Genomic DNA, 13,205 nt, shown 5'->3' on the forward strand with positions numbered 1-13,205 from the left:
GACTACTTTTAAGATTCTGGAAAATTTTACATGAGTTCGTGCATACTGTAAACTATAATTCTTAATCTCGTGTTACAATTATAAGAAATTATATAGTAGTTCTGTTAACCCCTTGTTTTTACAATAGATTTTAGCACAAGAGATCCTATGATAATTCCGTATAAAAAATGACGCTTTTAAAATAAAACCAATCGTTTAAATATCAGAAAAAATTAAATTCTTATTTACTTCAGATAATCATTGCTAATATTGTATGTAACCAAATATTGATACATCTAATTTTCGTATAAAATCGGGTTGCACTTTCACACGGAACATTAAGCTATGTATGGTGTTAACTTGTTATTCGTATATTTATTCTTATATTCTACTTCATTCGATAAAATTGTATACAATCATGCGATATGATTCTAAAAATAAACTGCTTTTTAATTTTAGTGCTATCTTATTGTGACGATTAAGCCCCAGGGCAACAATGTATCCTGAACGAAAGGTCAGGATCACCACTCAATGTATAAAGACTCGCATGCCCGCCTTAAGTAAACTCTTTCTATGGCAACATATGCATAATAACAATTATAGATACCACCCGTATATATACCACTTTCTAGTTTATTTTTATGATGAATTTACAACATATACATTAGCAATTATATTTCCGTACATTCAAAGTAAAAAGAAAAGTCACAACTAAACTGATACCTCATGAGATATTGAATCTTTCCTAATATCGTTTTGTACAAAAAGTAATAGTCATATTGTTACTGACTGACTTAAAAAATGTTTTTTCTTTGTACCATAGTTCAACTTTGTTGAAATCACTATCAACATAGATGTAGAGTGGTTTATTCATAATCGATGTTATGACAAGGAAGTTTAATCTATGTAACTCAACGTTTCTTAGCAATTAATGGATTTGCGAAGACTGGATTATTAAAAAGTTGCGTCACTTTCCATTTTACAATGCTCGTAAGTATGTACCAGTCAGCGCGAGTAACGTGTATCATCATCGATCGACGTCCCCTTTTCCGCTCGTACATGTCGAAGAAGGGCGTAAGTGATGAGCTGCTACTAAGCGCTATATTGCCGGATGTATATGCGTGCATAATCTCGCGTATTGACACAGTTAGAATTCTGGTTTAGTGGGTCGTTCGTATCAGCTCTTCATATTATTTTCGGAAAAAAATTGTATTACCTACGAAATTTTTTTGTAACGTATTTTTGCAGTAAAAGTTACTTACCTCGTATTAAACTAGCGATAAGGAATATTCCTATACAAAAACCGGTTTCGTATAAATGTTACCTGTCGTTTAAATGATAATTATATATTAAACATATTATTTAATTTTCGACTAATCCCTCGTAAATTGAATAGAAAATTTGATATTTTTACCTGAGAATATGTCTATGAGAAAAATGATATCTTAAACGTAGAATTGAAAAATAAAGAAATAGAAAGTAAGATTCGAGTAAAAATAAATAGGAAGAAATAGATGTTCGAACAGGTGTCTACGATGGGAATGAATCATTGATTCTTCGAATGTTTTCAAATCAAATGAAATTAATTCGGCCATCGCATATTAATTTTCGTGTTAAACGTGTATCGTGAAACGTGGCACGACTACTTCGGTTACAATTGACAAGCAGAAGCACATTGACAATTCTTACTGCACTGTAGAATCAGGCGGTGTTGTTATATAAAAATGTATTATCGATTCCTTGCGAATCGAAACGACGTTCCTCGAAAGGACTGATTTAACTTTTTATGGACGCCGTTGTGCGAACTGGATACGATTCCTCTCACGAAAAGGAACATCTTCATGAGAATGTGTATGGTTCTAGCGGTTAGACTTTTCTATGTATATTCCAGCTGGATGCAACCGGTTTCGTTTTACGACCCTAAAAAACTGCTGAGGATTAAATTAAAGCCTTGTCGTTTTGCAATCATCAACAAACTTAAGCCACCCTGGTTCGAGTCGCATAAAAGGGAAATTGACATTTTATAAAAACTCCCGTCATCGATCTAACAATATTTCACTTCGTACAACTTGCATCTTATCTCGTGTGCAATTATTATCGGGACGTTTACAAAATAATACAACATGAAATGGTACCAGTTTAGCATTTAGATTGCTGATGTCTGCGTTATACGAGAACATTGAAAGCCTGGCGACAGTTATATAAATCGTCGTGTATATTACGTCCTCTGTAGCAGATTCTGACCGAAAGGTAGAGTGCTATTCCTATTGATATGCGCCAGTGATAATATAATTTATGAAATCTGTTGCTTTAGTTGACTACCACTTGAATCGCGAAGATTACATATTAATCATAGAAATGGAACATTGAAAAAAATAGCCTACGTGTATGATTTCGAAGATAATTCCAACTTTCATTTTGGACAATTCCATTTTCTATTTATTCGTTCTCTTATATATCTATATTGTATAAATTTCTGACATATAACTCTGCTATGTAGTTTTATATATATATATATTACTCACTGCTGTTACAGGTTTAAGAAAAGGAATGTATATATATATATATATATATATTCCTTAAACCTGTAACACCAGTGAGTAATACCGATGATTCATGATTAAAAGAATATTTCTACGTTATTAAGGTAACTTTGATCCCATTTCTGATTTGATATGTTTCAGATTTTGAAAGATATTTTTCATAAGTATTCCAAAAAAGAAATAAAATAGCAACGTGTTTGTAACTGTAAACGCGGCTTTTGTTTTTCCAACAAGACAGTTATTTAAAATCATTAGTCAATACTATACTTGACTAATGAATCATTAACCAATATTATACTTGGCTAATGACTTGTCAATGAAGACGTTTGTGTACAATATGTAAATATCGTATTTAAATAATATACAAAAGGAAAAAGAGGATGATTAAACTGATTTAAGTCAAGGTTTTTCCACGTTTACCTATTATTTATGTGTCAGGATTATGCATATGTAATCATCAAATCACGCTAGTGTTAACTATGATTTTTAGTGTTTACTACTGTTTCATTATCGCCAGCAAAAAATCATCGAAATAACAGGCTATAAAGTGGGTCAGCAGTATTCCTGTCTATTTCGACGCACCACATAACTTCACTGATTTAACGGAAACTAATTAATCTTGCGAAAGACTGAATTTATCGTCTCGATACTGTAATGCGTAAAAATCAGAACGAATTCAACACGCACGTTTCGAAGACCGGATTATCATCTAGATAAATTATTCATGCAAGGAATCATGGAAGTGTAACAGTGAAACTGCAAGGTGCAGATCTCACAGAAAGCAATTAATCACACGTTTACTGGATCCAGTCAACTATACTTTAAACTAATTTTCGTTTCCGTTTAATAAATTAAAAATATGATCAGTTATTATATTTTTGACTCGTGATTTAGTCAGTTAATATTGATGTAATATTTTAGTTAGTAATTACTAATCATGAAACACTATAATAAAATATTACTGTACTTTCTTATAAATACCTACCAGTTATTGACCACTACTGTTTCTACTATGACCATCACTACAGTAATTTGCTTCTTTATAACGCAAAATATGGAATATTATATAAATGCATGTAATTAATTGTATAAATTTTGATACTGTTTGAAATTAAAATGTTCGTGTTATATTTTACGCATACTTTCATGCTGATATTGTTGACAGTCCAAATTAAATTCTACAATATTTAAAAAATTACAAATAATTAATATGTAGAATATGTCATTTATTAAAATAAGAACATTGTTAACGATATAAAAATAAGAATTAATGCTTATATAATATTAATGCCTATACAAAATTTCATTTGAATCATTGTATATCTCAAACTTTTGTTTTAAAAACGATTATTACTATAGCAAACGAAATATCATTTCAAGTTTATAATAAATAAAATTCTATTTCTCTTTACCTAAATTAGTGGTAACATTTATCACGAAATAATAAAACTGAAATTTTGTAATAATTTTATCACTAATAATTACTATAAGATATTGATTTTTATATACTAATTAATTTAACGTAATTTAATTATTAATGAGAGTATGAATAATAAAAATAAATTCTTCTTGCGCGGGAGAATAATTTCATTTGATTCAGATGTTATTTGAATTATTTTACAATTCTGTGGATGTACACATAAATTCACAAGTAAATTGTAACGTAAGATTATTTTAATAAATTTCAATATTAAAAAACAGAGATGTGTCTGTTGAGAGCTGGAAATGGCAGTAAAGCACAGAAAGATTTTTATTTCTGTGACGCAACGTGTACAAAATTTTGATACAGGTAACGTTGTTTTCGAACAGATCGAAGGAGAAACCGAGGTCTGATTATTTCACTGGTCGGAGTAAGTTTTTACGATTTGCCCCTTGTTCGCCCAGTTTTTCCTCATTGCACTCCTCGTCCAGAAGACCTCGAGGGCCGTTTGCCGTCGGCGACGGTCAACGACCGGAAAATACTTGCAGATCGTGAAGAAGAAAATGATAAAGAAGAAGACTGGCAAAGCACTACTCATGATTGAGACTTTGATGGAAGTCACTAGGTATTCAACGACCTGCAGACCCACATTTTCACTTCGCTTCTTATGAAGTCCTGTTGGGTCTCTACTAATATGATAATTAAGTGTATTTTAAGTTTGAAATTTTGTACAGCATTCGAAATTTGATATAACTTACTTTTATGATTGTATGATTTCAATCAATGCGATCGATCAGTTTCAATGATTTTTGTTGTAAAATTCTACGTACGAATTGTATGTACGAATGTATTTTAAAAATTTGCGTTGTTTCCTTTTTTATTGATAACAATTATGCTACGGTGAATTTAAAATATAAATCTCAGAGTTGAAACGCATTATAATTAGAATATCAGTGTTCAAGTACTTATAAATAGAATAAATATTACGCAACGCTATAATTAATCGACTAAAAGAAATATCATGTAAATTAGATCGATACCTATAGAACTATGAATGTAACTTAGAAGAAAAGCTAAATTTAAGAAACAAATACTTGTAGCACGTAATATAAGATATTTAAAGAGAAAATAAACCTAATTAGGATCTAAACGAAAAATCCTTTGTAAGAAATGCAATGATTTTAAATAAAGCTATGCAATAAATTATATAATAACCATACAATATTTCTATAATAATTTGCAATATCAAAATAACCGTATTTGATATTGTTCGATTATTATTTCAAATATCAATATTTTACAAAAAGTATATGGTAGTTTATCGATTAAGCTATAAATAGATAAGAAGCGCTATAACTTTTAAAGGACAGGCTGCAAAATAATTAATCGCAATTTTTTAGCGCAAATAGTAACATCATTCAGTTTGCATGATATACAAATATATAAATAAAATATTAAAGCGGTTTAGTGAATTTAATTACATCTTGCTTTTTCTCAGTTGCTATTATAATAAATATGCGGAAAAAATAAATGTAGAAACCTTCAGATTTATCGTTGATAGATACATTAACTATAGAAAAGTGAAAACAAAACGTCTATACAACAAATGCAGTTATTTACATTTGCTAAAGCTTTGAGTAATTTATTACCTGATTCTTCGGGGAATCTTATCCAATGCATACTAGGAATTTGAAATATCAATGAAAATCTAAAGATAAACTACAATACTTATATGAATAAATAATTCATGAAATTTTAATTCTTTATTATTTCGTACTAACTCGTTTACCAGTCGTGATTTATATTATACTGTAGAATTACACAAAAAATCTGTTCTATCAAACTTACCAGACTTTAATTTCATTTATGCGGCAATTGTTTTCTTATATTACTACATAATTGTTATATTTAATGCTGCTGTAATTTTTGAACGCTTTACTTATTCTGTTCTTTCTTCTTGCTCGCAATACTTACATTTTCTAAATTAGTTTATGGAAATAATACAATGCACATTGAAAACGAAAGCGGACTTAAAATTTCATAAACAGTTAACATGGTGCATTTTTTTTTATTTTTGAAGTATCGAAGCACGTTCGACGTTTCTAGACGTATAAATCAAATAAATTTTTGTTTATTTTTATACTAATGCTCGATGAGACAAATGATGAGAAAGAATTTAACAGCGTGTGATCATAACTTGAAACTACGGATACGGATCACGTATTCGCAGTAGCACGGAACCTATCACCTAGTCTCGGAGATTTGACTCCGTTTCGGCGCGGATTTCGTTCCGCACGCGCGCGCGTGCTCATTCCTTCCTGACAGTCTTGGAAAAATAGAGAAAAGAATCGAAACCTTACCGTTATGTTCACCCAACTCGCGCCATAATTACAGCATGGACTTGCTACTTGCAAGATGTATACAACCATAGCCAGCGATATAGTGTGCACAGTTTAGACCATGCCACAGTAACAGCACACTCGTTTCTTTTAGTAATTACATGAAATTGAATCGTGCCTATCTATCAACGTTCGACGCATGTAATTATTCATCTCTGTTTTACCTTGCGTGTGACATTAATTATCGCCGTGTAAATATATATTGCATGCTTAGTACTAAAATAGCTATCTAGATGTTAATGTCACTCCTTTAGAAACTATAGCGTGTCGCTAATGTCTTGATTATCGAACGTATTATATCATCAATTGCAACGAATTGTGAACTATTAACCAAGTGTTTACTAATATTTGTGTTTATTAATTACTGAGTAATATAAAGATGCAATTTTTCAAAATACCGTTTCTTCATAGAAGAAAATTATCATTTAAGAGACGTAAAAATTTGTAACACGGTATAAGAGTCGGTATAAAAGTCATATAGGAGCTGGACAAAGAAGAAGAAGTAGTAAGTACACACAGTTATCTTTTTTCTTTTATATTGGTAAAATTATTAAATAATCTATCGTATTTATATTAAATCTATCAGAGCAAACTAACGAAGATATAATTTTCTCACCGTCTCATTCATAATTTTCTTTAATGCAACATATGTAAAAGAACAAATAAGTACAAGTACGTAAGGACGAACATGGCGCCCGCATTTCGAGCAAACGAAAACGAATAGTTCGCGTCTAAATGAAGTTTCATAAATGAGCAGGTATTTTCATCCAATCTTCACGCAGATTCAATATAGAGTCGTGGTATCGGAGGCGTAATTAAACCGGTCTTCCACTTTATCACGGATTATATTAGTAATAGTAATCACTACTCGGTTCAATATCTTGCCTCAAGTTGCAGCTGTTCAGAATAATTATACTTCGTTCTTTGATCATTGTTGGGTTAATTATTGTGACGTGACGTGGTATCTACTACTTTATGGTTTTAACAGAGCAACAAAAACAATTCTGTTTTTCTTTGTCTAACTACATTTTCCTCGAGAATGGCAACAGCCTTCCAAGGTCAGCGCAGGGTCGAGTTAAAGATTTCGCAGTACCGATGATCGATTATCTGATTATCATAAATACAGGTACATCGTAGATCGTAGAAATTAATAGACCAACACGCATTAAAGGTAACGTGCAATGCACACAGCATGTAAAATGATGCTCGTTAACGCGTTGCGCTCTCCCCTTTTAACGATGAACATCAATCAGGAATAGAACCTGCGATTATTTCCTGGAAATCCTGAGATTTTATTAAAAGCAAACCTGTTTACTATTTTTTCATTTATTCGGTGCTTGATACATGTTACATAAATCGGCGATTAAGATGACGAACGTTACGTTGTAACAAACTAATTGAATATGATTCCACGTATATGTTATAAAAGTCGTTGAATTTTTTGCGAATATTTTGGGCAGCATATAACTTAAAACATCTTCGTTGTTATATTCTATTTGGTTTATTTTCCCCTGAAAAAAGAGAATTGTGCTATAGCCAACAGTAAACAATTAACACAACATATAGTATTGAATAAGTAATGGAAGTTTAATACATACCAGCTGGAACCTGCTTTTGCTGAAGCTGAAGCATATGAATTTCCACCACCGCCACTACAATAATATAATATCACAAGATGTTATTTCCAATATTCCGAAAATGGTATTATATAATAATATAACTTTTACTATTTTAATATAACTTCCATTAAAATGGGCAATATGATTTTTTGAGTCATATTTGTTATTTTTCAGACAAAAATAATTTAGTTTAAAAGGAGCCTCGTTCAGTTCAGTCAAGTTGAATTTAAACTTCTTGGAAGAGTTAAAAGTTCTAGAGAATAATATATTAAAAACGAAAAGTCAACTTTGCAAAGTAAGATTGTTGAAAGACGTCATTCTGTTATATTTCATACTCTCTTAATAGAGGTAAGCATAGAAAATAGAAAACATTATAGAAATTATGTCAGAATTTTCGTAGAAAAGTTTGACTATTTGCTTAATATAATTGAACACAAATTTTAAAATAGTTATCTTGGTTTACCATCAATTAGAACAAAAGTGGAAACAACGTTACGTTCCTGTCAAGTCAAAGAAAAAAGGACAGTTAAGAGATTTACGCAGTGTCTATACCGGATATCGTGTTTGTAGCTTTTCAAATATTGAAACAGTCTCCTCCTTCGTGCCTTGAAAACTCTTATCGATGTATACAAATGTAAACTCAAGTAGAAGTAGTTCGCAGAAAATTGTGAAATGAAGTTCTAATTAAACGTATGCATACCTACTAAAGTCATTTTTTTTTTTTTTTTCGAAAACTCATTTATCAAAATTTTATGCTAGCATTTTTTTCTATTTATTATTCAGTGCAGAAATATTCCTCTTTCATTTGTACCTACTAATGATGATGGTGTACCTTGCGTAAAATATTAATCTTCAGATGTATTTTCTCTGGTCGAATGTTCTCTGTACTACAATTTTTATTGTTCTTCGTTGCTCTTTAATGTTCTATTATTTTCCGATTTATTTAAAATATACAGGTTGTTCCAGAGTTTAATAATCAAACAGAAACTGTTATGTAAACATAAATATTTTGACGCTTCTTCAAAAAATTATAGTAAAAATACAAAATATAAAGAAAATAATTGGATTTTTATGTAACTTACATAACTCTACACAAGAATAATAACACAAACAAATCTTCATGCGCGTGGTGAACGGTTCATTGAGAAGAAATAAAATCAAGGTAAGCTAAATTGAGCAATAAATACAAGTTGATGCTGTCAGTTTTGTATCGATAGGAACAGTGAATATTTTGAAATGTAATGTTAACAGTCAATGATCATGTTGATTGTAAACCTATTCTTATTTATAGCATAGTAACTGTACCGTGTTCTTATCATTCCCTTTCGTATCGCTATTACAACCTTTTAATAAGGCTGTAAATGACTTATGTATTTTTGTTATGTTATATCCATAAAATACTGTGATAAAGTTTAGCAGTTAAACCCTAAAACATCCTATATAAAAACCTAATCTAAAGTATAATTTGGAAAGCCTATTTCAATAACTTCGGTATAAGATCATTTTTACAAATAAAAAAAGGTAGCAGTACCAAATGAGCAGTCGATGGCAGTTAACAACAATACGAATGAGATAAGCAAAAATAATAGTATAGCAAAAAATTCAATGAGTTACAAGTAAATTCGGTAAATACCTACTGTGAAATTTCTCCTTCTCTGTTTCTTATTTGTTGATACTCTTATATACTATAATATTTTAAGAGATAATTTAATACCGTACCATGTGCTGCAACCACCGCCGCCGGATGGATATCCACCGCCTGCAACCGGTATAACAATAACGGGTATAGTGTCTATTTTTTGATATCCTATAAAAATCACCCAGCGTTAGAAGCGGAAGCGATGCGATATTACTCTGTTATATAGCTTCATTAAATGCATTGTATCTTTTCGTAATAGTTTCAGAACAATATGAAAATGGTATATATGATATGCCATATGCTTTCATTAATAATTTATCATTATGTTCCATTGTACCACAGCATATGATTACGCGTATGCTCGCAATGCTGTTAATATATTATAAATCGCATGCATAAAAATCTGAAGCATTAGTAACGCAATTGCAATAAACGCTTATTTGATAAGTTGCCAAATTATGAATCTGTTAAATTTCGAATACCAAGTATCTGAAGCCTACTATACTATATCGTTAATTCTTACGATTAATGGTAATTTGTTATTTTTGGTTATTGTTTCAATTCCAACACGTTGAAATATAGTTCAAATCGTGAGATCATTTTGTGTATCCTTAATAAAGGGCTCTGTTAATTCAATAACTTTGCACCAACATTGATATTTGTAGTAACAGGTGATACAGCTAATATTTATTACCGAATAATTTATAAAATAAGCAGTTACATTCTTATAATATCTATATCAATTTGTTACGTTTAGCATTTAATGCCTTTTGTCGATTTATCATAGTACCGAAACGATGGAATGTGATATTAACATGTTATTTTTTATTATTTCATCAAATAAATATATTTTTTGTGTATGTATGTTCTGGTTAAATTCGTTTAATATAAAATTCAATATATTCAGATGTTTTTAATACGAAAATATAATAGAAAAAAGGATACACACAAACGTATGTTACACGAGACACCGAACGTGTTAAGCGAAATTTTAAATCTATGTAATCTATATAATTCACAGATAATCACTGTTAAAAAAAATAAAATAACATTAAATTGTCTTACCTCCTCCGCCGTTGGGATGACCTCCGTAGCCTCCTCCGTTATGTCCTCCTCCTCCAGGGTATCCTCCTCCACCTCCACCAGGATATCCACCTCCTCCTCCACCAGGATATCCACCTCCACCTCCACCAGGATATCCACCTCCACCTCCACCAGGATATCCACCTCCACCTCCACCAGGATATCCACCTCCTCCTCCACCAGGATATCCACCTCCTCCTCCACCAGGATATCCTCCACCTCCACATCCTCCAGACCCGCAGCCACCTTTATTGTATCCTCCTCCAGGATATCCTCCTCCACCACCACCTAATCCACCACCACCTCCGAATCCTCCGCCACCTCCAAATCCGCCACCACCTCCGAATCCGCCTCCAAGTCCACCACCAGGATATCCGCCTCCCCCACATTTGACGCACAATGTTCTCCTCTTACGACTTTTGCTTAATTCATTTAATTTTGTTTTTAATGGATATAAGTTTCCTTTATCATTTTTATAAAGCTTCACTTTAATAAGTTTAGCTTCACCGGTATTGTTCATTTTTTCAACATTCAAACCCTCTTTATCTCTTAATTCATCTGCAACTTCATCCAGATCAACTGGTACACCAGTGTCTTCCTCATTGTCGTCTACCTCGAGGATTAGTAGTACAGTTGCCAATGGATCTATTTTAATTGAATTATAGTTACTTAGTTCATAGTGATTACTTTCTTTATAATATATATGATATTTCAATTGTTTCTATCGTGCATAGCTGTCTAAGAATCATAAATCATAGATATAAATCAGTTCATTGTTGTTTTACATGGAATAGTATTCTATTAATCATTAACATATATATGGCAGAGAGTAAGTCATAAGTAAGATTATAATTTAGGTAACTTTGAAACTGAAAGATTGATGCTTGTAAGAATTGAGATACGTGATTACATTCAAAATTCCTTAATATTAACTTGTACACTTCCAAAATTGAATATGCATACATATTTTATATTTTTAATTGATTATATATATATTTAATATTTAATTTAAATGTTATAAAATGTTAATATTACGTATCATCGTAATGTTAATATAATGTATCATACAATATCAAGTGCAATACATGCGTTGGACAGTTTTATCACTTTGTAAACTATTTCGTTAGCTATGCTTAAGTTAATCAAATTTTTACGCTTCTCTTCTTTTCCCTGTTTATATTTCATATAAAATGTAATTTGTTTTTAGTTACCTGTTAGCTCTGGAACACGTTGAATGACTTCATTTTCAAACATTTCTTCAGAAGTTTCACCACTAGCATTTTTCAATCCAAAAAGATTTATAACGAAAACCATATACTGGTGTTCTTCTTTTTGCGGATAAGGAGGAGGCTTAAGTTCGGTCGATAAAGTAGTATCCTCCTCATTGGGAGATATTACTGCAGTCGATAATTCTTCTAAAGGTTTATTATAAAAAAGTGATTAGTATGTACCTTCATTTCAACCATATACGTGATAAAAATGATACAATAAAACACTTTTCATTTCTCATCTTAAACAGAATTTTTATAACATGACGTTATATAGAACAAAATGATGATGTAAAACCTCTTTGAAATACTACAGATTATTCTACACCTTCTATTAAACAAAAGAATACATGCAACGTACAGCCGGTGGAAACGATACAGTGAAGTCGTAAATTAAAACGTTAAACGGTTAAACGAACACACCGATTGATTTAACCGCACTCACGTATGTTGTACATGTCCCATGACAACAACTGTCAAAGATTCATTACTGCCGACCTACCTATTTGAAAAAAAGAAGTAGTTCTGAGTTAACGTTGTACGGTCCTGAATAAGGCTCGAACACCTCATCTTCCCTAAAGTGACTTAACTTAGATCTTCAAACATGTAAACTTTAACGTTTGACCGATATAACAACCTCGTTTATATCGCTTCCACTGACTTTACAATGCAATGTGAATAAAATATAAAGTTAAGCTTCTTAAAAAAATTATTGTTAGGTTCTCTAAGAAATTTGCATATATGAACATGCAATATATATTTTCTCACCTGTAGTTGGTGCAGCCGATACGACTGTAATAAGGAGAAGTAGGAGCAAGCCCCTAAAACTCCTAGTTGTTTCGTGATCCATTGTGGAGAGCTCGAAACTCTCAGATCACACTGTGCATCGGATCTTTCATCTTACTGCTTTTATAGCCATCGATCTTTATACACGCACTACTTCAAAGCAATTATATAACATTACGAGTAATGCGATGAGCCTCCTCCCCATCCTTTTTCCATTTACCTACTACCATTACAACTTCATATTTTTGGTTTTTCCGTGGGAATTCCAGTTTCACGCGTTCATGCGCACTGTAATGTTGTTTTCAAGTGAATTCAGTGTACGCGTTTATCGCTTTATCGATTATCACAAAATCGGCCATAAGTTAATTGGGTGATACTGAAAGAAATGTAATTAGTGTCGAGTCAGGAAACACACGCCAATAATCAAATCTTAAAAACTATCTTGTGAAATGTGTTTGTCATGTGCATA

General features: G+C 31.5%; 1 protein-coding gene across 3 annotated transcripts; it reads right to left on the bottom strand.

The window, feature by feature from the left end:
- Positions 1-7,651: 7,651 nt before the first annotated feature.
- LOC139986823 (uncharacterized) lies at positions 7,652-12,875 on the bottom strand. 3 transcript variants are annotated; one of them, XM_072002458.1, is made up of 7 exons: positions 12,719-12,875; positions 11,894-12,097; positions 10,965-11,327; positions 10,665-10,736; positions 9,680-9,767; positions 7,940-7,993; positions 7,652-7,852 (listed from the first exon to the last, which is right to left on the bottom strand). In XM_072002458.1, the coding sequence occupies exons 1-7, from the start codon at positions 12,798-12,800 to the stop codon at positions 7,843-7,845; spliced, it is 873 nt and encodes a 290-aa protein (XP_071858559.1). In that variant the 5' UTR covers positions 12,801-12,875; the 3' UTR covers positions 7,652-7,842. The 3 variants fall into 3 exon arrangements, with proteins under 3 accessions (XP_071858559.1, XP_071858557.1, XP_071858556.1); XM_072002456.1 differs by having other exon boundaries at positions 9,680-9,719; positions 10,665-11,327; XM_072002455.1 differs by having other exon boundaries at positions 10,665-11,327.
- Between the last annotated feature and the right edge of the window lie 330 nt (positions 12,876-13,205).

The sequence above is a fragment of the Bombus fervidus genome, chromosome 4 (assembly GCF_041682495.2).
Source record: "Bombus fervidus isolate BK054 chromosome 4, iyBomFerv1, whole genome shotgun sequence".
Lineage (NCBI taxonomy): Eukaryota > Metazoa > Arthropoda > Insecta > Hymenoptera > Apidae > Bombus > Bombus fervidus.

Coding starts and splice junctions, on each gene's coding strand:
- LOC139986823 (XM_072002455.1), bottom strand. CDS start 12,800: ATGGATCACGAAACAACTAGGAGTTTTAGGGGCTTGCTCCTACTTCTC. Junction 9,768..10,664: donor TCATCCCAACGGCGGAGGAG/GTAAGACAATTT, acceptor TGATTTTTATAG/GATATCAAAAAATAGACACT. Junction 7,994..9,679: donor GGCGGTGGTTGCAGCACATG/GTACGGTATTAA, acceptor ATATTATTGTAG/TGGCGGTGGTGGAAATTCAT.